Source organism: Tamandua tetradactyla, chromosome 3 (assembly GCF_023851605.1).
Source record: "Tamandua tetradactyla isolate mTamTet1 chromosome 3, mTamTet1.pri, whole genome shotgun sequence".
NCBI classification, from domain to species: domain Eukaryota; kingdom Metazoa; phylum Chordata; class Mammalia; order Pilosa; family Myrmecophagidae; genus Tamandua; species Tamandua tetradactyla.
The window spans coordinates 160966379-160992197 of record NC_135329.1 but is presented as its reverse complement, the minus strand read 5'-3'; the positions used below and the strand labels follow the sequence as shown (position 1 = coordinate 160992197).

Sequence of the window (25819 nt, the reverse complement as noted above, 5' to 3'; positions counted from 1 at the left end):
ATATGATGAGTAAAAGGTAGAATAATCCTCAATGAGCAATAATCTGATGCAAATTATCAATTTATAAGAAGTAGTTTTTCTGAATATACATGCCAACTTATGCATGAGGTTCAGGTAGTTTTAGGTAAAGGCTTATGAGTTCTGCAGACACAGATTTACATTAAAGGTACTTTTCTGAAACATTACTTTTATTATGTGGTCTCTTTAAGCTTTTAAAGCAACATTAACTTGAATTTATAATCATCCTATTGTATGAAAAGAAAATTTTTCCTTTTCAGGGGAAATTCAGGGATAATGGTGTACGTACGGCTATAATATTTTGCATTCCTAAATCATTCCTCAGATACGTTTATATGAATTCTGAGATATATACTTAAATGTTCATAGAACTATACTGTCCAATTTTTATTTGTTCCAGGAAACACATCTAGAAGGTGCAAACTCATAGGCTAATTCAGTGATACCTATTGGGAGCCTGCTCTAAGTTACTGTCTCTTTTATGCAAAGCTTTCTAACTTCTAACAACTTTTTAACAATTCAAAATGTCAATAATGACATCCTAGAATACTTAACAAACTAAAAAACATTTAAAATTATTCATAGCTAGACTACTCACAAAATGCTTTCAGCTCTTTTTTTTTTTTTTGGAATGGGCAGGCTCTGGGAATCAAACCTGGGTCTCCAGTTTGACAGGCAAGAATTTTTTTGCCACTTGAGCCACCGTTGCATCACATCAGTTGTCTCTTTTTTAATTCAAATTGACAATTACAACTTTATTGATGAAGGCAGAAAGCATGTTTTCCATAAGTCATTTTTCTTTATGGGTAAAATACACCTTTGAAAACTATTTTTGAAAATGCTCTAATATCTTACTAGTTTATGAATTTGTATTGAAAAAACTCCTTGTGTATATAATTTAAGAATAATATGAAAAAAGTCAAAATATATCTAAGGAAAATGACAGCTTTTAGTTTTACTCTGAAACATCAATCTATTCTGACATCAGAAATTCTTCATATAATTTAAGAGGTCTTTTAAACTCAAAGATCATATTTCAAAGTTCACTGGCATAAATGTTAGGCAATTTAAAATAAATAAATAAAAAAATTATACTTCTATATAAATCAATAATTATTAATCACAAATGGGGGAAATCCTCTCTAACCTTGGAATAAGGAAGAAGTTTTCTTTTTTTTTTAACAATAACCAAAACTCTGGAAAACAAAAGTAGATAAAATGGACTTTATATATGAAAACAAAACAGCAAACAAAAAAACACATAGTAAAGATCATGAAAGATAAAGTCAAAAGACAAATTACAAACTGGATTTTCTCATGTGTCTACTGGCAACCCAAAATACAGAAAATAAGTAAATTTCTAAAATATATAAAGGGCTAATAGAATTGAAAATACAAAGACCAACAAATCAAGAAAAAAATGAGCCAAGAGCAATGACTGAGAATTCTCAGCAAAATAAGTACAAAATACTCTTATTCATATACAAAAGATATGGAAAGCATGGGGAAACAGGCACTTCTAAAATGTGGGTGGAGTCTTCTCTGGAAGAGAATTTAGCAACACCTCCCAAAATCACATATGCCCTTCTCTTTCACCCGGCAAACCATCTTTCAAGACTTAAGCTACAGATAACCCTGCAAAAGTAGTAAATGACATACAGATAGTGTTATTCACTGTAGCATTATTTGTCTTAGCAAAAAACTGCAAATAACAGGTCATTCTGGAATAATCGTGGGTTCACCACATGATGCAGAACTACATAGCCACACAAAATACTGGGGTAAAGCTCGATTTACTCCGTGCAGAAATGGCTAGGATTTTTATTTTTCTTTTGTATGCTGTATGGTGGGGTCACATTTCATTATTTTTCCATGTGAAAATGGAAAGGGTAGGAGTAGGATTTTCTTAAGTGAAAGAGCAAAGTGTACCGGTAGTATGTGTTACTTTTTATTTAAGAAAGGGATGTGTACATGTATATGTACATATGTCTGCATATGTATATTTGTATTTGCAAAAAGAAATAGTGGAAGGATAAGTACAAACTAACAAAAATGTTTACCTATAAGGAAGGAGGAATAGCTTCAGAGATCATGGGTCAAAGCAAGACTTCTCTGTGTGCAGAATTTTATGTACTTTTGACTCTTGAAACATGTCAATGTAACTCATACAACATATTGACAATTCAAAAATATAAATAGAGCTGCAATTAGTAGGAACACTAATCTTTAGTCTGATGTGCACATAAATTCCCTGATATACTTATTTCAGTTACAATGGCAAATTAGAAATCTTATAGTTTCACCATCATGTATCCAAATGTATGCAAATATACCATCGCTTTTAAGGAACCATTTTATGTGTAAAAGGTGATACCACTGTGGATTAAGGAAAGACACTTAGAGTTATCCTTGACACCCGCCCCTAAACCTTGCTCATTTATAAGAAGATATCTCTATTTGTAATGTCAGCACAATTCCGTATCAGTCAGCTGGCACAGAGTTAAGCAGTGCCATCAACTCGTGTTCCCTTTGGTAGGTGATCAGTAGTAAGAGGTCTCAATTGGTGAATTTATTTATTTTACGTACCTTTTTGATAACTTTGAATAACTTTTCATGGTTTTTAAAAATTAGGATACATAAAAAGGAAATAAAGAACATTATTAAAGTGTTGATAAAGAATTACATGTTTATCCTTTATTTTTACCTTGTAGATACTGAGCTGCCAACACTGAAACTTAAAAACACATTTTGTGCAATGAAAGCAGATGATGGCCCATGCAGGGCACTGATGAAGAGATTTTTTTTCAATATTCAGACTCAACAGTGTGAAGAATTTATATATGGAGGCTGTGGAGGAAATCAGAATCGATTTGTCAGTCTGGAAGAGTGCAAAGAAAAATGTCTTACAGGTAGGTTTCTGGGAAATCTCAGGTCTAATGAAAGAATTGTTAATTGGGGGGAATAGAGTAATTTAACGTTGTTTTAACGTTCCAAGGAATTAAATTTTCAGAATTTTCAGCATTCATGATCAACTATCAATTTTCACAGTAATCATTATAAAATATATTAGCCATAATTTATTGTTCTATATTCTCTCCATGATAAAGATGGAAAAAAAAAAAAACTTGTTCGAGTCTTCAGAACAAGTTTTATGTCTACAGTGAAGTGAATGTAATTCAGCCTACCTGGGGAGCTATCAATAGGCACAAAAGAGGTTGTTAGTCACGTGGACACAATGATCTCATAGCAGTCCACTGTCAAGATAATAGATCTGAAAATTCACTTTGAAGCCCCTGAGAGCTACTAAGCTGCACCCAAGAGCAGAAAGAGATAAATGAAATTTAAGTCAGTCTCCTGACACCTTTTGAAATACTATAGAGAAAAAATGCCTTTTGGCTGATACATGTAGGCTTTTGAACCCAACTTTTCTGTTTGTATTTACTGTATTTTTGTAAGATTTGAAAATGTAGCATTATATATGGAATTATTAAATTTTATTGTACACTTTTATTCTGCTTAAATCTTATTAAAATAACATTAGAATATTACATGTAGTTTAATTTCTTCTCCTGAATGATCATTATTTCAATTAATTACTAATTAAATATAGTGCATGTTTTTAACCTGAGTTTTGCCCCTCTGAATTGTGAGCTACTTGTAGGATAGAGGAACCTGAGTCATCTTTATTTCCCCAGTTTCTAGCTCACTATTTTCTTCATAGCATGTTCTCAGAGCTATCTGGATTGAATTAAAGTGCAATGGAGATGATATCATTTGTTAGTAACACTAGATGTCCTCTTTTTTTTTTTATAGAGCAGACAGCTCTGCCTTCTCACCCTGTTAATGCTTTCTAAAACAGCTTTTACAAAACAGCTTTGGCAGTGTTGAGGCTCTTGGCCTGTGGTGAAAGGAGAAAACTTCTCTCCTCTGTGACTCTGAGAGATGCTTTTTTGTATGCTCCAGAGTTGGCAGAAGAAAACTGATGTGAATGTATTGTTTATGCCTAGAGCTCTTATTCCCCTTTTTCCTTTCCATAGATATGCTAGAAATGTTACTAACACAGGTTAGGCACCTCCGTGGTCCTTAGTATTGCCTTTGGTTTGTGGGATTGCCTGGTCATTTTTGTATTCATCACAGACTTCTATTCCCCATTCTCTTCCACACATGTTGGGCCAAGTAGGCTTTAGTGTGGAGTTGACAATTACCCTCAGTCTTAAGAACCTTAGCTTTAAAGGCCTGATCGCTGCGATCTTTGCAGGTTCTTACTTTTTCACTTAGCAACCTGCTGATTTTCATCAGTTGGTCCTGAAGCTGAAATCCCTTCTGTATTCATTTTTTAAGCCACAATTCTTATATTTCACCATTGCACAAAAGGTACACTAATCTTTAGTTCTTAGAAATATATCTTCTAAAATACATACTGACTAGCATATATATGCTATCAAAAGTCATTTCATATTATGGTATGGATATCTGGACATTCATATAATAGTTTACTGTTAAGGGTATAGAATATGGAAAAGTATTACTAGACTTTAAAATTTTCAACTACAGAGAAAAATCCATCTTTAGCAATGATGGAGTAACTGGAACTGGATTTTCCCTCCAACATAAACAAACACAAAACTGAACACAATATATGGATATCTATGTGCAGACATTGACTAACATGCTGTGCAGGACTGTGATCTTTGAAAGAAGGGAAACATAAGAGATAAGCCTTCCAATTCTCCCAGCTTTCTCTATAAAGCCACTTCTGGACCATAGGGCAGGAGGAAAAGTCAAGCACAGCATGGTGGTCTCACTGAGTAGAGACAGAGATTGGAGATTAGGTAGGCTGAGGTTGTTGGGGTTTGTGAAACAATGCATGGCAGAGGATGTGTGTATACAGTGAATAAGCTCAGAAATATGGAAATAGATTCCTTTGAGTTTTTTAACTGAGTAGTAAAACTCTAAACATTTGGCGATCTTTCATGCAGTTGAGAAATTATTTCCCAGGATTTATAAACCAACAATTCTCAGATTTCCCCCGACTAAGAAATATTTGAGTTCCATTTGGCCTTAGTACTAGGACTAATTTAGTCCTAGAGAAAAGTCTTTGTAGACTTTCATTTAAAAAGGCTTAAAGACAGTCTTTACAAGATCCAGTTGATCTATTAGTAACTAACTACCTGCTAAAATAAATTTCAACATTCTTTAAAGAAAGACAGTAAATTTCAGTATCTGACAGCATGATATTCAAAAACACATAGAAACTTGTATCCTAAAATATTAAACATAAGAAAAGGATCCATAACCTGGAAGAAATTTACTCAGTTATAACAGATGCAGAACAGACAAAAAAGATGGAATTAGCAGACAAGGACCTTTATATAGGTATTATACATGTGCTAAAGGAAATCAGCAACATAATAAGGAGATAGATGAAAGATATAAAAGAGAATCATGTGAAACTTCTAAACCTGAGAAGTATATTACCTAAAATAAAAAATTCACCAGATGGGACTTTACAGAATATATGACACAGAAGAAAAGATCAGTAAACTTAAAGACAAAGCATTAAAACTATATAATAATGTACAGCGAACAACAACAAAAAAAGATTAAACAAACAAAATAAGAACAAAGCTGAAGTAACCTGTGACACAAAGAGGTTGAATATGTGTAGAGTCCTGAGAATGGAGGCAAAGGAATATATGAAGAAATAATGGTTAAAAATTATTCACACTAAACTAAAGTTGTAACTCATAGATCCAAAGACCTTGAAAAACTTTAAACAATAAACACAACGGAAAGGAAAACTACCCAAAAGAATATGATCATCAAATTGCTGCAAACCATAGATAAAAGTTTAACCTTAGAGTAGTTAAGGGGCTATAAATTAGATATATTTTTAAAAATGAAAAACTACATGTTGTCTATCAGAAATGTACTTTGAAAATAAAGAATAGACAATTTAAAAGTGAAAGAATGCAGAATTCTAGCCAGTCATGCTGGAGACCCAGGTTCAATTCCTGGAGTCTACCCATGCAGAAAAAAAAAAGTCAAAGGACAGAAGAAAGTACTATAAAATAAATAAATAATCATAAGAATGATTAGCAGAAGTAGACTACAAGATAAACAATATTACTGTAAGAAAAGAGAGATATTTTATAAGAATAATAGCATAAATTCATGAGGAAAATTTTAAAAATCCTCAGTGTATGGGTCCTAACTTCTGAAATTAAAATTTTATACAGAAAAAACTTACAGAAGGTTAAAGGAGAAATAGGCAAAACCTCAATTATATTTAGGTTACTGATACACCTTTGTCAGTAATTGATAGACGAAGTAGACAGAAAATCAGTGAGATATGAGTGACTTGAACAACATTGTCAACTAACTTCATGTAATTGACAATATAGAACATTCCACCCATTAAGTGTAAGAGATACACATTCTTTTTGAGTGTGCATGGAATATTCACCATAGGAGATTATGCAGGTTCAGTTAAAAAAAAGTCACCAAAAATTTAAGGGATTTCAGTTATACAGAGTATAATTTCTAAGCAGAAGGGACTTAAGTTAGAAAAAAACCAGAAAATATACTTGGCAAACCCCCAAAATTTGGAGTATGGAAAATACTGTAAAATGAATGATGACCAAACATAAACTACAAAATCTGTGCTTAGAAAAGGCAGTATATGGGGAGAAATTTAGAACTTCCAGCTGACTAAGATGCTCCAGGGTGCCATCCCATGCAGAATCTTTGAACTAGCAGAAACTGGCAGAGCCATTAGCCTCAAAATTCCAGACAAGAGTTAAATGGTTGTAATAAATTGGCAAGGGTCAAATTAAGAAAACACAGATTTAGAAGCAGTAGAGAAATCTCACTGTGCCTTGTGGGCCCATCCCCCAACTCTTCTCCTGTGTAGTGTGGAGTCAGCATGCGCTTCCACTGTGGGTCCCTGACCCTGTTTTGAAGGGAGAAGAGTAAGTCTTATGTGCTTACTATGGTGGCTGTGTGTGAGTGCCAACTGATTAGATGGCAGCATGACAGACTGTACCAGGGCATTCACCTCTGGCTCACTCTACTAGAACTTGCCCTGTAGGCAAAAGCAACTTGTGGATACCTAAAGGAGTGTAAGAAAGAATTAAGATAAAGTGGCCTGCCGCAAGGGACTAAGAATTTTAAGACATACAATAGAGCACTGGGGGAAGGAGAGAAAGTCTATTTCATAGGGAGTAGAGGTGGCATTTGAATTCCTGGAACAAGGGAATTCCTAAGGCAGGTCAGGAAGGAGTACAAGCCCAGGCCAAGATGCAGGCTCAGAAAAGACAGACTGAATCCTGCATTTCATTTTGCCTCAGGATGATCTCCATAGGAGAGCTAAGGTCTGAGGGAGAGCACCAGACAATGCAAAGTCAATTTGTAAAGACTACAAGAAGTGTTTTTTTTTGCATTGGTTAGTTTTTTTTTTTACTAGATCTGTCATGCAAGGAAATCTCACTCACATCACTAGTTAGATAAAAAAAACTTAAGTACCAGACAGCTCAGGGACTAAATCCTAGAATTAGCACATTAAAATATTAGAATGTAGAGTGAACAACATAAGATTATAAAACAATAAAGAAAGAGGAAATGATGGCCCACCCAAAAGATCAAGATAAAAATTCAGAAACCATCAACAAAGAATACCTGACTTTTGATACTGACAAAGACTTTAAAAAATTATCTTAGATATGCCCAAAGAAATAAGAAAAAAAGGACAAAAAGAAATTAGGAAAATAATGAATAAACAATATGAACAACTCAATAAAGAGCTAGAAGTTCTAAGAAGGAGCCAAATAAGAATACTAGAATTGAAGACTACAATAACTGAAATGAAAAATTCCCTAGATGTTTTTAGAGTAGATGGGAGGTGGAAGAAGAAAGAATCAGTGAACCTGAGGACCAGAAAATTGAAATAATCCAGCCTTAGGAATAGAAAGGAAAAAGGTGAACAGAGATGTTGAGACCTGTGGGACACCATCAAAATGTACCAATATACAACATTATAGGCGTCCTAGAAGGAGAAAAAAGGGCTGAAGGAATATTCAAGGAAATACAGGTATAAAACTTCCTAAATTTAATGAAAGACATGAATGTGAACATTCAGGAATCCCAACAAACCTCAACCTGATAAACTCAAAGTCAGCTATGCCCAGACACATAGTAGACCAACTGTTGAATGCCAAAGACAAAAACTTCTGAAAGCTACATAAGAAAAGCAAGATATTACATGAAAGAGAGTCCCAAATAGATTTAGGTCTGATTTCTCATTAAAAACCATGGAGATAAGAAGGCAGTAGAATGAAATATTTAAAGGGATAAAGAAAAAACTGCCAGCCAAAAATTTTACAACTGGCAAAATGTCTTTGAAAAATGATGGATAAGAGAAAGAGATGTTTATTTTGTCTAAAATTTAAATTTTCTATCTAATTTAACCTGTTGAGTCCATTTATCTAAACAACCTAATGAAATGGAACCTAATATAAGGAATAAGATCTTGTTATTCTGTACAGATTAAGGTACAGAATACTCTCAATTCCAGAGTTTGGTGGCAGAAAATAAAAAAGTACCTGCAAAGTCCCCTTAAGGTATTGGGGGGAAATCTTCCCCACCTGAGGAAATCTGATATTCTATTAAGCATTAGGGATTCCCAATTTAATAAGCCAAGTCCTTGATCTTGAGGCTTGCCCTTATGAAATTTATTTCTGCAATGGTGATACTAAACCTACTCATATTTATAACTAAGAGTCACCCCAGAAAACCTGTTTTGTTGCTCACATGTGGCCCCTCTCTCTCTAAGTCAACTCTGCAGATAAGCTCACTACCCTCCCTCTATGTAGGACATAACTCCTAGTGGTGTAAGTCTCTTTGGTAACGTGGGACATAACTCCCAGAGATGAGTCTGGCCCTGCCATCAGGGGATTGAGAAAGCCTTCTTCACCAAAAAAGGGAAAAATAAATGGAGCAAAATAAAGTTTCAGCAGCTAACAGCTAAGAGATTTCAAATAGAGTTGAAAGGTCACTCTGAAGTTTACTCTTATGCAAGCTTCAGCCAGATATTGCAAATTGCCACAGTATGCCAAGCCCCAACCAACAGTATTCTTGAAAAATCCTAAAGCCTCTAAGACTATAAATGTTTTAACTAGTAAATTTATTTTTTCAGAAACTTAAGCCCTCCAGATTGTCCTTATGCCAGATAACTTGAAACTCAGAGGTACCAGTCTCTCCAAGAACATTAACCAGTTTTATATCTCTACCCCATAAGGACAAACCCCTTTCCAGCATGAAGAAGTTAAAGTGGTCATTGCCCATATATCCCTAAAGATTGAGAGAATGATTAAATGTGAGGTGTAATGCAGAAATTTGGATTTAACAAATTATTATGACTACTAACCAATTATATAGATATTTCTTTTTAGTTTCTAGTATATTAGAATAGCTAGAAGGAAATACTAGAAACTATTGCATTGTAAGCCAGAAGCCCTGATTTTTAATAATGATTGTATAGAAATACAGCCAAAAAAAATTAATTAGCCATTTTTGTATGGATCTACTTCTGGATGTTTTATTCTGTTCCACTGATCTATATATCTATCTCTGATAATACTGCACTGTTTTAGTTAAGTTACCTTTACTGTATGTCTTTAAATTGGGTAGAAAGCAATATTAGGGGTCAGTAAGTAGAGGAGGAGAGATCAGGGATATGGAATATTTGGAGTTTTCCTTTTTCTTTTTATTTCCTTTTTTGGAGTAATGCAAATGTTCTAAGATTGATCATAGTGATGAATGCACAACATGTGATGATTCTCTGACCATTGATTGCATATTTTGGCTGGAGTGTATGGTGTATGAATCTATCTCAATAAAAAATACATTTGAAAAGGAAAAGAAAAAAAAATGAGGGATAGAATAAGGCATTCCCAAATAAACAAAAGCTGAGACAGTTGGTTACCACCAACTTCAGACTGAAAGGAAAAGAAGTAGATTGAAATAGTATAAAGAGATAGAGATCTCTGATAAAGATGATCACTATTGTTTTAGTGTATTGCTTTGGTATTTAACTCCACTTCTTACTTCTTACAAGGTCAAAACCGCAAACACATAAGAAGTAATGATAGCTTTATAGTGTTAGACATACAATATGTAAATATATTACTTGAAGCAAGTACTGCAAAATGGTAGGGTGATGGAGGGGTTTAGAACAGTGTTTGTGCTTACTACTGAAGTTAAGTTGTTATCAAACATATCTGTCATAGGTCTAGGATGTCAATTTCAAGTGCCATGGTAAGCCGCAAAGAAAATAACTGAAAAATATATGTGGAAAGAATTAAGAAGTGACTCAAAATGATATACTAAAAAAAGCAAATTAATATGAATTTAGGCATTAATGGAAGAATTGAGAGTAAAATAAAGTTTAAGAGAAATAAAAACCAAATAGCAAAATTTCTGAAGAAAGTCTTCCATTATCAGCAGTTACTTAAATGTAAATGGATTAAACTCTCCAGTCAAAAGGCAGAGATTGGAAGAATGCATCAAAAAACATGACCCCATTCTAGCCTGTTTACAACAGATTCACTGTAAATTCAAAGACACAAGTAGATTGAAAGTGAAAGGAAGGGTAAAAATATGTACCATGCAAGTAGTTACCAAAGGAGAGCTGGGGTTGTTATACTAACATTAGACAAGATAGACTCTAAGTCAAAACTCATATTTACCTTTACTATTTTCTTCCATTACTTAATATAGGTTTATTATAGGGATAAAGTTTACTATATACTTACAAAGTGGTCAATTCAATTAGAACACACAACAAATATAAATATGTATGACCCTAATGACACAGCCCCCAAATAAATGAAGCAAATATTATGGGAGTTGAAGGGAGAAATAGATAGATCTACATTTCAAGGGGAAGTACAATATATCACTTTCAATAATGGGTAGAACATCTAGACAGATGATCAATAAGGAAATAGAATACCTGAACAATACTATAAACCAATTAGACCTAAGAAAATTCAGAGTCAGAAACCAGAATACAAGGTAGCAGGGGCTGTGGTGGGGCTAGGAACTGGGGAACTAATGCTTGATTAGTTCAGAATTTCTGTTTGGGGAGATGGAAATGTTTTGGTAATGGACAGTGGTGATAGTAGCACAAAATTTTGAAAGAAACACCATGAACTGTATATTTGAGGGGGGTTAAAAATGGGAATTTTTAGATTGTGTATATGTTACCAGAATAAAATTTTATAATATCCAGAGAGGACAGTACAACACGAACAGTAAACCTAATGTGAACTATGGGCTATAGTTAATAGTATAGTTATAATAATATTATTTCATAAATTGTAACAGAGTTACCACACCAAATCAAGTATTAATAATAGGGAAAACTGTGTATGATGGAACTTTGTATTTTATGCATGATTTTTCTGTAAACTTCCAACTTCTCTAACAAAAAATTAAAGCATTTATAGGTACAAATATTTCCTTAGAAAAAAACAAGTCTAAAATTTGTCATCCAAGATTCAACCTCAAGGAACTAGAAGAAGAAGAGTAAAATAAACCTGTATTAAGTACTAGAAGAAAATAGTAAAAGTAAACAGAAATCAATGCCATAGAAAAATAGACATACAATAGAGAAAATTAGTGAAATAAAAGGTAGTCCTTAGAATATGTCAATAAACTTAATAATCCATGCTTAGTTCAAGGAAAAAAGCAACAATCCAAATCAAACAACCTTTCACAATAAAAATATCCTTACTTTCACAATAAAAATATCCTTAACCTGATAAAGGGCATCTCTAAAAAACCTTTAGTCAACACCAATATAATAGCAAAAGAATGAACACCTTCACCCTAACATTGGGAGCAAGACAAGGATGTCCACGCTCACCCTATTTTTTAGACCTTGTACTGGAGGTCCTAGTCAGTTAATCATGAAAAAAAAAAAAAGTGCATGCATTTAATTGGAAAGAAAAAGTATTACTGTCTTTATTCATGGAAAACTCAAACATATATATAGAAAAATAGGATCTTAGGAATGACTTTAAAATTGTTAGATAAAAAGATAAAATAAAAATTATAGTTAAATACACCAGCAATGAATCACTAGAAAATGAAATTAAAGTGCCAAATAACAATTCCATTTGAAATAGAACATGAAATTTACAGGACTGAAGTTTTATAAAATATTTATTAAATATCTACAAATATTTTATATCTACAGATATAAATTATTATAAATAGATATAAACAGATATATTTATAAATTATCTAGAAAACATTTCTTAAAGTAAATAAAGTTTCCATAAAGAGATATAAAACATATTAATAAACTGGAGATTTGATGTTACTATGTTAATTTCTCCTAAATTAACCAAGAGATTTGACCCTACACAAATCAAAACCCCAGCAGACTTTTGTTTTTGTAAAATTTGATGAGGTGATTCTAAAATTGTTTGGAAATTCATAGAATGTAAAATGACAAAAGCAATCTTGGAACACAAGAACAAAATTGTAGCATTTGTACCACCTGACTTCAAGACATTATAACTACTGAAATCAAAGCCAAATGATGTTGTTATAAAGACAGAAAGAAATTAACGGGACAGAATAAAGGGTCAAGAGATAGACACATAATACATAGTTAAATGATTTCTTTTATGAAGGTGCAGTTATTACTTTTCTACTTGGAAAGACAATTAAAAAAATACTTTTGAAAAAGTCAAAATGTTTTATTTCAGATCTGTCTCTGCCACATTACTCTCTGAAACTCAATTCCCTCATCTGCAGATTGAGGATATGATGATCACACAGATGTTTATTAATGTTGACCATTAATGTTGATGTTTATTGATACTGGTATCTAATATTCCTAGTTGATAGGAAAGTTCTTTCAAGTCATAATTGGGCTATGCTTGAAGGACTTGGAATTATGTGAAAATAATATTAGCGTGTTGTCATTTCATTTTGCCAAGCTGGCCAATGACAACAACTGCTAATTTACATATTTTTATTATACTAATAGTTTTTTCATTTGTAAAGAATGCTGCTGAATTACCATGATATCTGAATACTAATGGAGTCTCACCATAGTCTTGTCTATTCTGAGAAACTATTACAAATAGACAAGGGCAAAGCGATCACATTTAGAAAATTTTCATTTGTTTTTGTTTAAAATGTGTTTTAAAAATTTAAACATAAATTATTAACAGAGGTATAAAAATTAGTTTGTGGTGGAAATTCACATTGCTTTCCATTACTTTTCCCAGGGAAAGGGAAGATGGTATGTGTACAAAGGGATAAAAAAATCAAAGCATAATTTACTGCCTTAATATCAAGGCTGAAAGCTGGAGTTTTGTTTTAATTGGGGGAAAAAATAAAAAACAGTGAGAAATACAGTTGTAAATTACTCTGTGTGAGAAGAAAGGCAAGCCATAGTTTTCAAAGAACAGATACTACGAAAGTGTTCAGCGTCGGTATATATGATTGACTTTCCTTTTACATGTAAAGATATTATATTAGTTTCCTAGGGCTGCTGTAACTAAGTACCACAAACTGAATGATTTAAAGCAGAAATGTATCCTCTCCCAGTAGAGACTAGAAGTTTGAAATCAAGGTGTCAGGAGGGTCATGCTCTCTCTGATGACCTAAGGTAACCCTTCCTTGCTTCCTTCTAGCTTCTCATGGTAGTTGGACATCCTTGGAGTTCCATGGCTTATCTGCATAACTCCGGTTTCTACCTCCGTCTCTACGTGGCCTTCTCCCCTGTGTGTGTCTGACTTTGTGTCTCTTTGCCCTCTTTTTACAAGGGCACTAGTCATACTGAATTAAAGGCCCACCCTACTCCAGTATGAATTCTTCTTCACTAATTACATCTTTAGGGACTCTACTTCCAAATAAAGTCACATTCTGAGGTACTAGGGTTTAGGACTTCAACATAACATCTCCAACTTTTTTGGAGATGCGATTCAATCCATAACAGATATTTCATTAGTTCTGTCCTTATAATTTTACCTGGAGCATTGTCCTATGAAATATGAGTGGCATTATAACAAAGTTAATAGAATAAAGATATAGTTTGTAAAATGACTTTTAAATTCCATACATAGGCTCTTCAAAGTATATGTCCCTTGACTTAGTTACTTTGTCATGTATGCCTAAACAACAAAATTATCTTTTTACTATCCTTTGAAAATAAGTGCAACACAGCATGAGAAGTTTAAGAATTAAATGAAAGAAACTAAAATCTTATCTAGTTTTCTAGGCAGTCAGCATTTGCAGCATTTTAAGTATTACATTAAAATTTATAGAGCAGCAAACACCCAAAACATCATTTTAAGGCTTTAGAAAATGTACTGTTAATATTAATTACTCTATGTTAGGATAATTATGACTTGTGGCTTTTCACAGGATTTTCCATGAGCATTTTCTCCACAGAGGATCAAACAACATTCAGACACTTTTTTTCATTCTCATTAGTTTTCACTTCGTCATTTCATGTTTTGATTATTTGTTTGGAATTATGGAGACCTGTTTAGCAACTAGAATCTTCTGGTTATTGAGTCAGTTTCCAATCTGCTTAGTTCTTTTCTAGGCTGACTTTGTCAAATAAGAAACATTAAAAATTAGCAAAGAAAGATTTCAAAAATGAAAAAGAACCAATTTAATTAATAAAATGTGTCAGTTATGAATGATTAATTAAGGTGAGTTCACTGGGCAGACTCTTTTAAAGTCTTTTAAAGACTAAAATCAGTTTATCTCCTTAAAATCTTTTTCTAAAAATGATCTTTCTAACTCAAACTACTTTTACCTCTCTTGTTTGTAGAATATATTTTCTGAGAACATTTGTTTTGTCTTTCATCAACTATTTACTCCATCACTGATACTCTATTTCAACTCTTTAAAGAACTGAGGGACACAGCAGTTAAGACAAATGGTTAATCTTACAACCTAGTTTCCCTGAGAAGTTGAAAGCTAAAATATTTATATGTTCCTCCTTCTTCCTAGTACACCCAGATGAACATATCATTATTTATGTGAAATATAGATTTGGATGGATTTTGAAACTAAAATCATTAAGGTGGTTTGAGGAACAAATACCAATTGCAAATATCTATGAATCACATGTGAACTTTGAGATTTTTTTTTTTTGCTTTTCTATTTTGTATTAGCTGTGCCTTAGGTTATCACAGGGATTTTTAAAATCAGAAACCCTTCCTTGAACTGTGACACAAACTTTGTCTTTCAAGTACTTCACCCTAACGTTTTGAAATGATTACATAAATGAAATATTTTTTTATTCAACTGAATGATAAATGCTTAGATCAACAGAGGGACTCACAAATAGTTTGTTAAATTCAATTTGTTTAATATTAATTATGCTATAGTTACAATGAAATATAAGAAAGGTGAAATCACAGAAGTTGAAGCTCAAGGAATTACTGAAAAGAAAATAAAGCATCCTCTTTATTACTGTCTAAGGTATCATTAATGAAAGATATGCTCTTTTTAAAAATAAAAATAAGTTGCTGCAAACTTTATTTAAATATATATTCTTGCAGACTTTTATTGGTATAAAGAGAATAAATTAGGGTGTTCCTGGTTGATAATTCCAGAATCCTCAAAAATAATTGTTGCTGGGCAGGCCATGGTGGCTCAGAGGCAGAGTTTCTCACATGCCATGCCAGAGACCGGGTTGGATTCCCGGTGCCTGCCCATGTAAAATATAAATAAATGCATTAATTAATTAATTAAAAAAATAATTGTTGGTAACAAGTATACTAAAAGTTTTAATATACTAAAACACATTCTATCAGTTAGGTTGTGTGTATATTCTATCAGTTAGATTGTGTGAGTTCATCTAACTTGGATTGAAACCAGAGACAAACACAGTGATACCTTCTCTAATATTGTATGAACATCAAAATCAAGCATATCTATGTGCCTATGATATAGTTATTGTCAGAAGGCAAACCGGAGTAACTATTACTGGTTTACACTCTAGGATTATGTGTCATTTACATGTATATATTTCCCCTAAGCTCTTAGAAATTAAAACAAAAGTATACTAGTTGTACATAATGATATTTTAAAGTTGGATGATAGTAACAATTAACTATTTAATTGAAAAAGTTAATTATAGTTTCTTACTCACATTACAAAAAATCAGTTTTCCTTAAATATTTAAAATATAGTTAAAATAATGAATAATAAATTCATACATTTTAAACCCTTTGGAAAAAAGTATTGAGTAAAATGTGGCAAAACTCAAAAAGGAGATTAGCCCTAGTGCTTTCTTTTTCATGGAAGTTTTACTCTCCAGTGGTTAACCTGACTGCTTTAACAAGCATGATCCATTGACTAAAAGGGGTTTATAAACCCAACTGATACTGTTCATTCTTTCTTTCTATCTATCTATCTATCTATCTATCTATCTATCTATCTATCTATCTATCTATCTCTCAATCTATTACCTATTTCTAGCTCTCTAGCTGTATATTTCTCCTTCTATCTCTGGAAATAGAAATAATTATAAACTGCCCTAACCAAAGCTTTTCTCTGTAAAACAAATAATCATACAAGAAAAAATATATATTCCTTCAACCTTCCTGTTTACTTGAACAAATTAAAACATCATGTGTCTATTATATCAATTTGAATTTCATTATCTTTTATTTAATGTAGAACTTAGAATTCATACTTGAAATATGATAGTACAAAGAAAAATACCATTTTAGCTCTCAAGGAGAGTAAATCCATTAATTCCATGAGATTAAACCAAATAGTAGTTCCAAGATGTCTTCTGCTTCATTTCTCCTCTGCATCTGGTAATAATGAAATGTATAATTGAGTTGAGCCAATAAGGCAGGGGAAAGAATCCAGAAAGGGGACAATTCTGGTTCCTTTCCATCTCTATTCCCAAACTGTTATAGAAATTATCTGTTTCTATATGCCAATTAGGCTTTTGAATTACTTTCATATTTTACTTTATTCTAACAAATTATCATTTAAATCAAATATTTTGAACAGAAAACATATTAGGCACTATGAATTCTTATATTTTTAAATATGTTAGAAACTTAATTTAGTTTTTGAGCCCTAATTTTATATTAAAATGAAGATGAGTTTAGAGTAATTCCAATGCCTGGAATAAAACTATAAAAAGGACAGAGCAGTGGAAGAAGTCAAACTAAATACAGATGTTAATTCCACTATAAGAATTCAGGAACCTCTAAGAATGGCCATGGACGCTTCCATACTCACCCCCCTCCCCCCAAAGCTTATTCTTCGAATTTTATATTACAAAACCATTTTTTTTCATGGTGAGCTCTTGGGTTTTTTTTATTTTTATTTTTATTGTGAAAGCTCCACACACATACAGTCCAACCATATTATACAATCAGTGGCTCACAATATCATCACATGAATCATTTTTAGAACATCTGCATCACTTCAGAAAAGAAATAAAAAGAAAAAAAAACATTCATATACCCCATACCCCTTATTTGTCCCTTTCATTAGCCAACAATATTGCAATCCACTCAGTTTTTACACTTTATCTTCCCCTATTATTTATTTTTTATCTTTTTTTTTTTTTTTTACTCATCATACTCTGGATAAAAGGAACATCAGAAACAAGGTTACAAAACCATTCTTAGTGTAGCAACACAATATACTGCTTTCCCTAATGAGACACCCATATATCAAAAACTGAAATATTATATATATATAATTATATATATATATATATAAATAAAGTTTTGGTATTCATAATTCACCAATTTTACACTGCAGTTTGGATATAACTGCCAAGAGACTACTTACCTTAATATAATTGTTGTGTTTTGCTTCAAGTGTTCAAATATGAAATATTTGACAATGTTCTCCTTTAATTGGCGGCATTTTTTCTCAGTAAATGAACTCCAGGTGGATGATTATAGAATCCAGCCTGTTGATGTGAATAATATCTCCCTGACTCCCCAACCTAACAATGTTTCAAGGCTTTGGGGTTAGAACTTTATTTTTTATTCTGCCAGAAAAACAGTATCATGGCAGCAATAGAACAGAAATCTATATTAAATGTATGCTATATTAAATGCAGTTGTTCTGTTATTTAATAATGTATGTGGCAAAATACTGAGATTCCAAGTGTTCAAGATATTTAATCCCATAAAAATGATAACTTTCATAATTTATTTTAAGGTATGCTTTGCAGCAGGAAAATTCTTATATTCTTATATTTGTTAAAACCTGAGAAGTTTAATATAGTTTTTGAGACCTAACTTTATATTAAAATGCAGCTGAGTTCATGGTTACAAACATTAATTTAATTCAGAGAAAATAAAAATAATTTTATCTTTTTAAAAGAGATCCTAATTTGCACTGTTTTTTCCATATACCATCATCCCCCTTTTCTTTTTTTTAACTTTTTAAATTGTATAATATAGCATATATACAAAGCAAAGAAAGAAAAAAGCAATGGTTTCCAAAGCATTCTTCAACAAGCAGTTACAGGTCAGATACCAGAGTTTGTCATGGGCTACCATCATCGCAGATTTTTCCTTCTAGCAGCTCCAGAAATAGAAAGCTAAAAGGAATATTTTTTGATCATCACAATCAACCTTTTTTCTTCTTTTTTGTGAAAAATAACATATACAAAAAAAGCAATAAATTTCAAAGCACAGCACAACAATTAGTTGTAGAACAGATTTCAGAGTTTGGTAAGGGTCATAAATTCCACAATTTTAGGTTTTTTTACTTCTAGCTGCTCTAAGATACTGGAGACTAAAAGAAATATCAATTTAATGATTCAGCAATCACATTCGTTTGTTAAACCCTACCTTCTCTGTACAACTCCACCATCACCTTTGATCTTCTTATCCCACTCTATGGGTTTTCCAACTTTTTCATGTTGGAAGAGGCTGTCAATAACATAGGATAGTGAGATGGAACTACCTGATATTCTGGAGAGGTTGGGCCGTTTAAGTTTCAGAATTTATCTGGTTTAGGGACCCATCTGGAGGTTGTAGATTTCTGGTAAGTTACCCTAGTGCATGGGACCTTTGTAGATTCTTATATATTGCTCTAGGTGTTCTTTAGGATTGGCTGGAATGCAGCCAATGCACATACCATCCCCTAACATTTTACAATGGTGACCTTCAACTGTTATCCCTCAAGTAAAAACTTTTTTATATTTGTACATTTAATCATCTTCATTGTTCAATTTAAACTTTGCTTTGTTATACGGTCCTTGTTTTTATCCCTTATCTTTCCTTCTGGTATCATACATGCCACTAGCCTTCCTCTTCCAACCACAATCACCTTCAGCTTTGTTCAGTACACTTACAATATTGTGCAACCATCACAATGAACCTTGTTGAAGGTACAGCATCAAGTGCCCAAACTTTGCCTTCTACCTCCTTATAACCTGTGTTCTCAACTTTAACACTCATAATTTGTTCATTATAATTGTTTCATATTAGGAAGTCTATACAGTACTTTTCATTTTTTTTCTGGCTTATTTCACTCCACATAATGTCCTCAAGCTTCATCCACATTGTTGTATGTTTCCTCATAACTTCATTTTGTCTTACTGCTGCATAATATTCCATCTTATATATATATACCTCAGTTTGTTTATCCACTCATCCATTGTTGGACACTTGGGCTGTTTCTATCTCTTGGAAATTGTGAATAATGCCGCTATAAACATCAGTGTGTAAATGTCAATTAATACCCCTGCTTTCAGTGCCTCTGCATATATACCTAGTAATGGGAGAGCTGGGTCTTACAGCAATTCTATATTTAGCTTTCCAAGGAAGAGCTAAACTACCAACCAGAGCAGTTGCACCGTTCTACATTTCCATCAACAGTGAATGAGTATACTTATTTCTCCACATCTTCTCTAGCACTTGTAGTACTTGTTTTTCTTTTTAATAAGGGCTATTTTAGTAGGTGTGAGACGATATCTCATTGTGGTTTTGATTTGCATTTACCTAATCACACGTGACAACATCTTATCGTAGGTTTTTGAGGCTTTTGTATTTCCTCTTTGGAAAAGGGTCTGTCTATATATCTTTTCTCCATTTTTAATTGGGTTGTTTGTCTTTTTGCTGTTGAGTTGTAAGATCTCTTTATATATTCTAGATATTAAACATTTATCTGATACATGGTTTTCAAATATTGGCTCCCATTGCACAGGCTGCCTCTTTACTTTTCTGGCAAAGTCCTTTGACTTTGTTAAAAAAAAATAAAGTATTCAATTTTGAGGAGAGCCCATTTATCTATTTTTTCTTTCATGGCTCATGCATTGGGTGAAACATCTAAGAAATCATCTCCTATCACGAGATCCTTAAGATATTTCTCCACATTTTCTTCTAAACGTTTAATGGCCTTAGCTCTACTGTTAGGTCTTTGATCCATTTTGAGTTAATTTTTGTATAAGGTGTGAGACAGGGGTCCTCTTTCATGCTTTTAGATATGGATTTCCATTTGTCCAAGCACCATTTATTGAAGGGACTGCTCTGTCTCAGTTGAGTTGACTTGACTGCCTTATCAAAGATAAAGTGGCCATAGATGAGAGACACTACCCCTGCACACCCTATTCAATTCCACTGGTCAGTACATCTGTCTTTATGCCAGTACCTGTTGCTGTTTTGACCACTGTAGCTCTGCAATATACTTCAAAGTCGGGTAGTACAAGACCTTCCACTTCATTTTTCTGTTTAGGAATAATTTTAATGGTCTAAATTCTCCTAACTTATTTGTGTGTTGGGTTGAAATTTCTATAATTATATTATAAATTGTGATAATTGACACATTGTTTTCCTTGCAGATTATCTAAAAACTGCAAAAATGACACCACATAAAGGTGAGCATTCATTTATATGTGAGTTAGCAGCATTTATGTAAGGCCCCTAGAAATTCATTTCTTAGGTTTCTCTGATATGGGGCTAGTCATAAGATCATGTGATCTTTCTCTAAATTATAGAACCTTGGAATAAACCAATTGAATTTTTTTTCTTTTCCCCAGTGGATAAAATGAAAAATTAGAAATAAAATGTATGATTATAGGGGGAGGTCCTAAATACCATACTTAATATCATTCTAATGCAGCATAATACTTTATTATTAGTCATTCAAAATCCACAGCCACTCATGCTATTTTTACATCTCACAGATAGTGATTTAGATGTTGTTAGTCTTAATTTAGTTCTCCAGATATTCCTTAATAATGATGTCAGCATAGTGTGGCTTTAGCAACACTCATCTAATGGCCCATTAAATGAGTGTGTCTTTGAACTGTGAACAGTTCTATATGCAAAGGTAAGTGGAAATACTTAATAATAAATAATTACTTTTGTCAACATTACTGTGTGCACATTTATTATTTTGTGACAAGTTATTTTATTAAGTTTATTACTAAATGAAATCATTTTTGCTTTATATATTCTATCAATACACGAATAAGTGTTCTTAACAGATCAAGGAAGTGAAATTCATTTGATAAAGGCCTAGAAACAGATTTGGACCAATTACCATTTTTGGTATTTATTTGCATTTAAATGAGAAAAGCTTGAAAGAGATCAAATATTTAATTCAGAGCACGAAAGAGCTAGAAAATTCAAATTGCATTTTATTTACTGACTGTTTTAATCATGCAGAAAAGAGTTGAAAATTTCTGCAACTCACTGGTAAGCTTCCAACTTAATTCACTAACCTAAATTTGATTCCAAATGCATAAAATAAATTCAGTGACAAAGGTTTGTACAAACAACATAAATAAATATATGTATTGATTCACAATTCTTTTAAATTGTTCCCTGTAAATGTTAAATCAATCCTTATTAAAATATTCCATCCTTCAGTTAAATGAAATTCTCAATATTTGTAGCCACAAAGAACATGACATATTTTTGAATAGAGTTTCTGGTCCATGAAGTGAAAGATGATATTCTTATAAAATAAAATAGCAACATTTAACTATTAGTAATGATATATGCCAGGAAATTTTTTTGATTTCTTGATTTGTTATCCTGTAAATATTTTAAACTATAGACATAAGCAGAATTATTTTATATGTGCTTTTATTCTACTTTGTCCTTAAATAGATACATGTACTAGAATAGGGCCTCATATAGCAATCCAGTTGTACAAGTTCTTGATTATGATTATCAGCATAATTTGTTATAGTTTTCTGTTCTTTATACTCACCATTTTTTTGCAGTCTTTTGTTAAATATATTTTCTCCTACCCTGTTTTAAGTTTATTTAAAATTTTATAAGAATTACACACTGAGACTAAAACAAAATGACAGTAACTTAATGTTACTTCTCTTAAATTTAAAAAAGATAATATAAAAATTTAAAGAACTGTTTTTTTCCCTTTTCCTAAATATTACAAAAAATTGTTACTATGAAAACATAGTAGCAATCACTTTGAAAACACATGAGGCAAGAAACAAAATAACTCTCCCGCTGATAGTCTGTGATGTTATAGAATATATATTTTTTTAAACTAATTAAATGGGAAGTTTTTATAGTAGGAGTTTGGCTCTTTGGCCATTGTAGAAACCATAAACATTATTTAGTATATATTCTTTTAAAAGTAATATACCCATGATTATTGCTTCCCTGAAACAGAAGAACAATTTGCTTTGAAATGTAAAAACTAGAGTTAAGTTTTGCCACTGTGTGTAATATAGTTACAGGAAAAGAAACAAAATGGGGCAGGGGAGGGTAACTAGCATTTTTACTGTCACAAATTCAAGCTCAATATGTTATAATCATAATAATTTTGAAAATAGTTCAGTTCTCTTCATCACAGAGTATGCATATGGATGGAGTTCATAAAATAGATCACAGTGCTGTAGCACTGGGGGCTGCTGTGCTTAGCTTGTTTTGGAGCACCATCAAAGAATGGGTATTAGACCTGTTCAAATCCTCTCCAATATCTGAGCATGTATTTCCTTTCTGCCTATGTACTTTTGGAGCCATTCCAAAGCCAGGAATTAAAAAGCAAACAAACAAACAACAACAACAAAAAAAACAGGACATAGCAGTGGAGGAAGTCATATCAATTACTGATATTAATCCACTGTAAGAATTCAGGAACCTCTAAGAATAGCCACGGAAGTTTCCATACCCTCTCAAAGCTCATTCTTCAAATTTTATTTTTATTAAAACCATTCTTAGTTAAGTAACACAGTATACTGCTTTCGCTAATGAGACCCCTACAACTCAAAAACTGAAATACTGATGGACTTTGCCTAAAACTGAAGTATCATAGGCTTAATAAAGCTAGAAGAAAAAAAGTTAACCAAAATTTTACCATACTTTTATTTGAACTTCCAAAGCAATGATGGTACGTGGCAGGAAAAATACCAGGATATTTTGTTTTCTCAATTCATGAAGAAACTGATAGTTAATGCTCTATTAATTAATTATGAGAAACTTATAACTTGAAAATTTCAATCATAACATATGTATAACAATTGTAGTATCTTCCTAATTCTAAATACTGTAAAAATGGGAGACAATTTCAATATTGTATAGCTTTAACTAAGTTATATTTTTAACCTCTTTAATTTTTCATTCATACTCCTTAAATATCTTCAAATTAATTAGTTATTTATAAATGCAGTTTAAATTACTAAATATTTTTAAGAATAATCTTGCTTTCTGACACATCTATAAATTCTAGGAAGGCCAGAATTCTGTTTTCTGCAAGAAGATGTTGGACTTTGTCGAGGTTACATTACCAGATATTTCTATAATAATGAGTCAAAACAGTGTGAACGTTTCAAGTACGGTGGGTGTCTAGGCAATTTAAATAACTTTGAGTCATTGGAAGAATGCAAGAGCACATGTGAGGATTCATGTAAGTTCATCTTTCATTTTACTTCATCTACAAGCATCCTTTAAAAAATAACACATCTGTCTATCAATTCATGAGTAGATAAACAAAATGTGATATACACATACAATGGAAGATTATTCAGCTGTAAAGGGAGTGAAGTTCTAATACATGCAAGAATATTAATGAATCTTGAAGACATTATGTTGAGTGAAATAAGTGAGACACAAAAAGACATATATCATATGGGATCTCACTGATGTGAAATAGAGTAAGCAAATCATAGAGTCAGAATCTAGAAGGTAAGTTACCAGGGGGCTGGGTGAGGTAGGGACTAGGGACTTTAAGCTTAAAATATACAATTTCCATTTGAATGATGGAAATGTTTTGGTAGCAGATGGTGGTAATGGTGACACAATATTGTGAAGGTAATTAACAGCACCGAAATACGTATATGAACATGATTAAAAGGGAAATGTTAGGTTGTATACATGTATAATTTGAAATAAATAAATATTCTAAATTTTTTTTTTATAAGTCCAAGGGAGTCAATCCACGTTTTCTCTAATAAAAATAAACAAACAAGGCATCTTACATGAGGTTCAGGTTAACCCACACTTTAAGACATTGCAAATGAAGATGTATCTGTATTCACTAGATCTAAATGAAATTAGTTACTTTGTTAAAAACTAAGAAAATATATAAAAAATTAAGAAATTGAACTATAGTGGTACTAGTTTCCATAGATCTGATTTATATTTCTATTGTGTTAGATTAATTAATTTTCATTTCTGAAATGATGCACTATAATGTCACAGGAGTGAGATTGTTTTTAACAATTTGAGAGCATGTAGCTATTTGGAATCTACCCCTTCAATTAAACAAATCAGTTTTATCTGTACATAAAATTTACTAAAGTAGTATATAAGTATTGTTGTTATTATTTTATAACCAAGAATGACAAAGTTACTTATGGAATTATTTCCTCATGATAGATAGATAGATAGATAGAGATATAAATACAGTTTTGGTATTCGGTATGCTCCAATTTAACATTGCAATTTGGACATAACTGTTAGGAGTCTACTTATTTTAATTATTGTGCTTTGCTTCAAGTGTACAAATATGAGACTTTGACAATGTTCTCCTACTTTAATTGGCCGTGTTTTTTCAGTGACTGAATTCCAGGTGGATGATAACAGAACCCAGCTTGTTGATGTGAATAATAGCTCCTTGACTCCCCAACCTACCCAGGTTTCCCAGTTTTGGGGTAAGAGTCTTATTTTTTATTGCTGCCAGATAAACAGTATCATGGCAGCAACAGAACAGAAATTTATATTAGACATGTGCTATATTAGATGTAATTGTTTTGTTACTGAATAATGTGTGTGTGGCAAAATACTAAGATTCCAAGTGTTCAAGATGTTTAATCCCATAAAAGTGATAATTTGCATAATTTATTTTAAGGTATGCTTTGCAGGAGGCCTTTGACTATGAAACGCATGAAAAACTTTTACATGAAATTTAACTCTACAGCCAAATTTATCTTCTAAAATGATGCCAGGAACTATCAGTTTCAATGCATGACAGTAAATCCCTGTAACGGCAGCAGTATGTCTCCCACGGTCAACACCGTTTTTAAACTGAGCACACCTTTGTGAGGATCTCTGGTGTTAGTCACAGGCAGATGAGGAACTGATTGAATGCCTTACACAAAGAGTGCGTCGCTCTGAAAGGGAGTTTTCTCCTGGACTTCTGCAGGACTCTTGGATTCTATCGTGTCAACTAATTTATCAGGTTTAAATAAATATACAGGGGGCAGGCCCAGAAAAATACAGAGTTGGGAAAATAGTGAAAACAGTGGAAAACATAACCAGAAATCACAAATATCTGGGCAGTCAGAAAAATTATG

At 32.4% G+C, this 25819-nt stretch overlaps 1 protein-coding gene across 4 annotated transcripts in view; it reads left to right on the top strand.

Annotated features, from left to right (window-relative positions):
- TFPI (tissue factor pathway inhibitor) overlaps window positions 1-25819 on the top strand; it is a 110737-nt gene that overhangs the window by 68754 nt on the left and 16164 nt on the right. For all 4 annotated transcript variants that reach the window (XM_077154391.1, XM_077154390.1, XM_077154392.1 and 1 more), the window contains 4 exons: window positions 2730-2927; window positions 20888-20923; window positions 23755-23931; window positions 25082-25177. In XM_077154391.1, the coding sequence (XP_077010506.1) occupies window positions 2730-2927; window positions 20888-20923; window positions 23755-23931; window positions 25082-25177 (507 nt within the window). The remainder of the gene's footprint in view (window positions 1-2729; window positions 2928-20887; window positions 20924-23754; window positions 23932-25081; window positions 25178-25819) is intronic.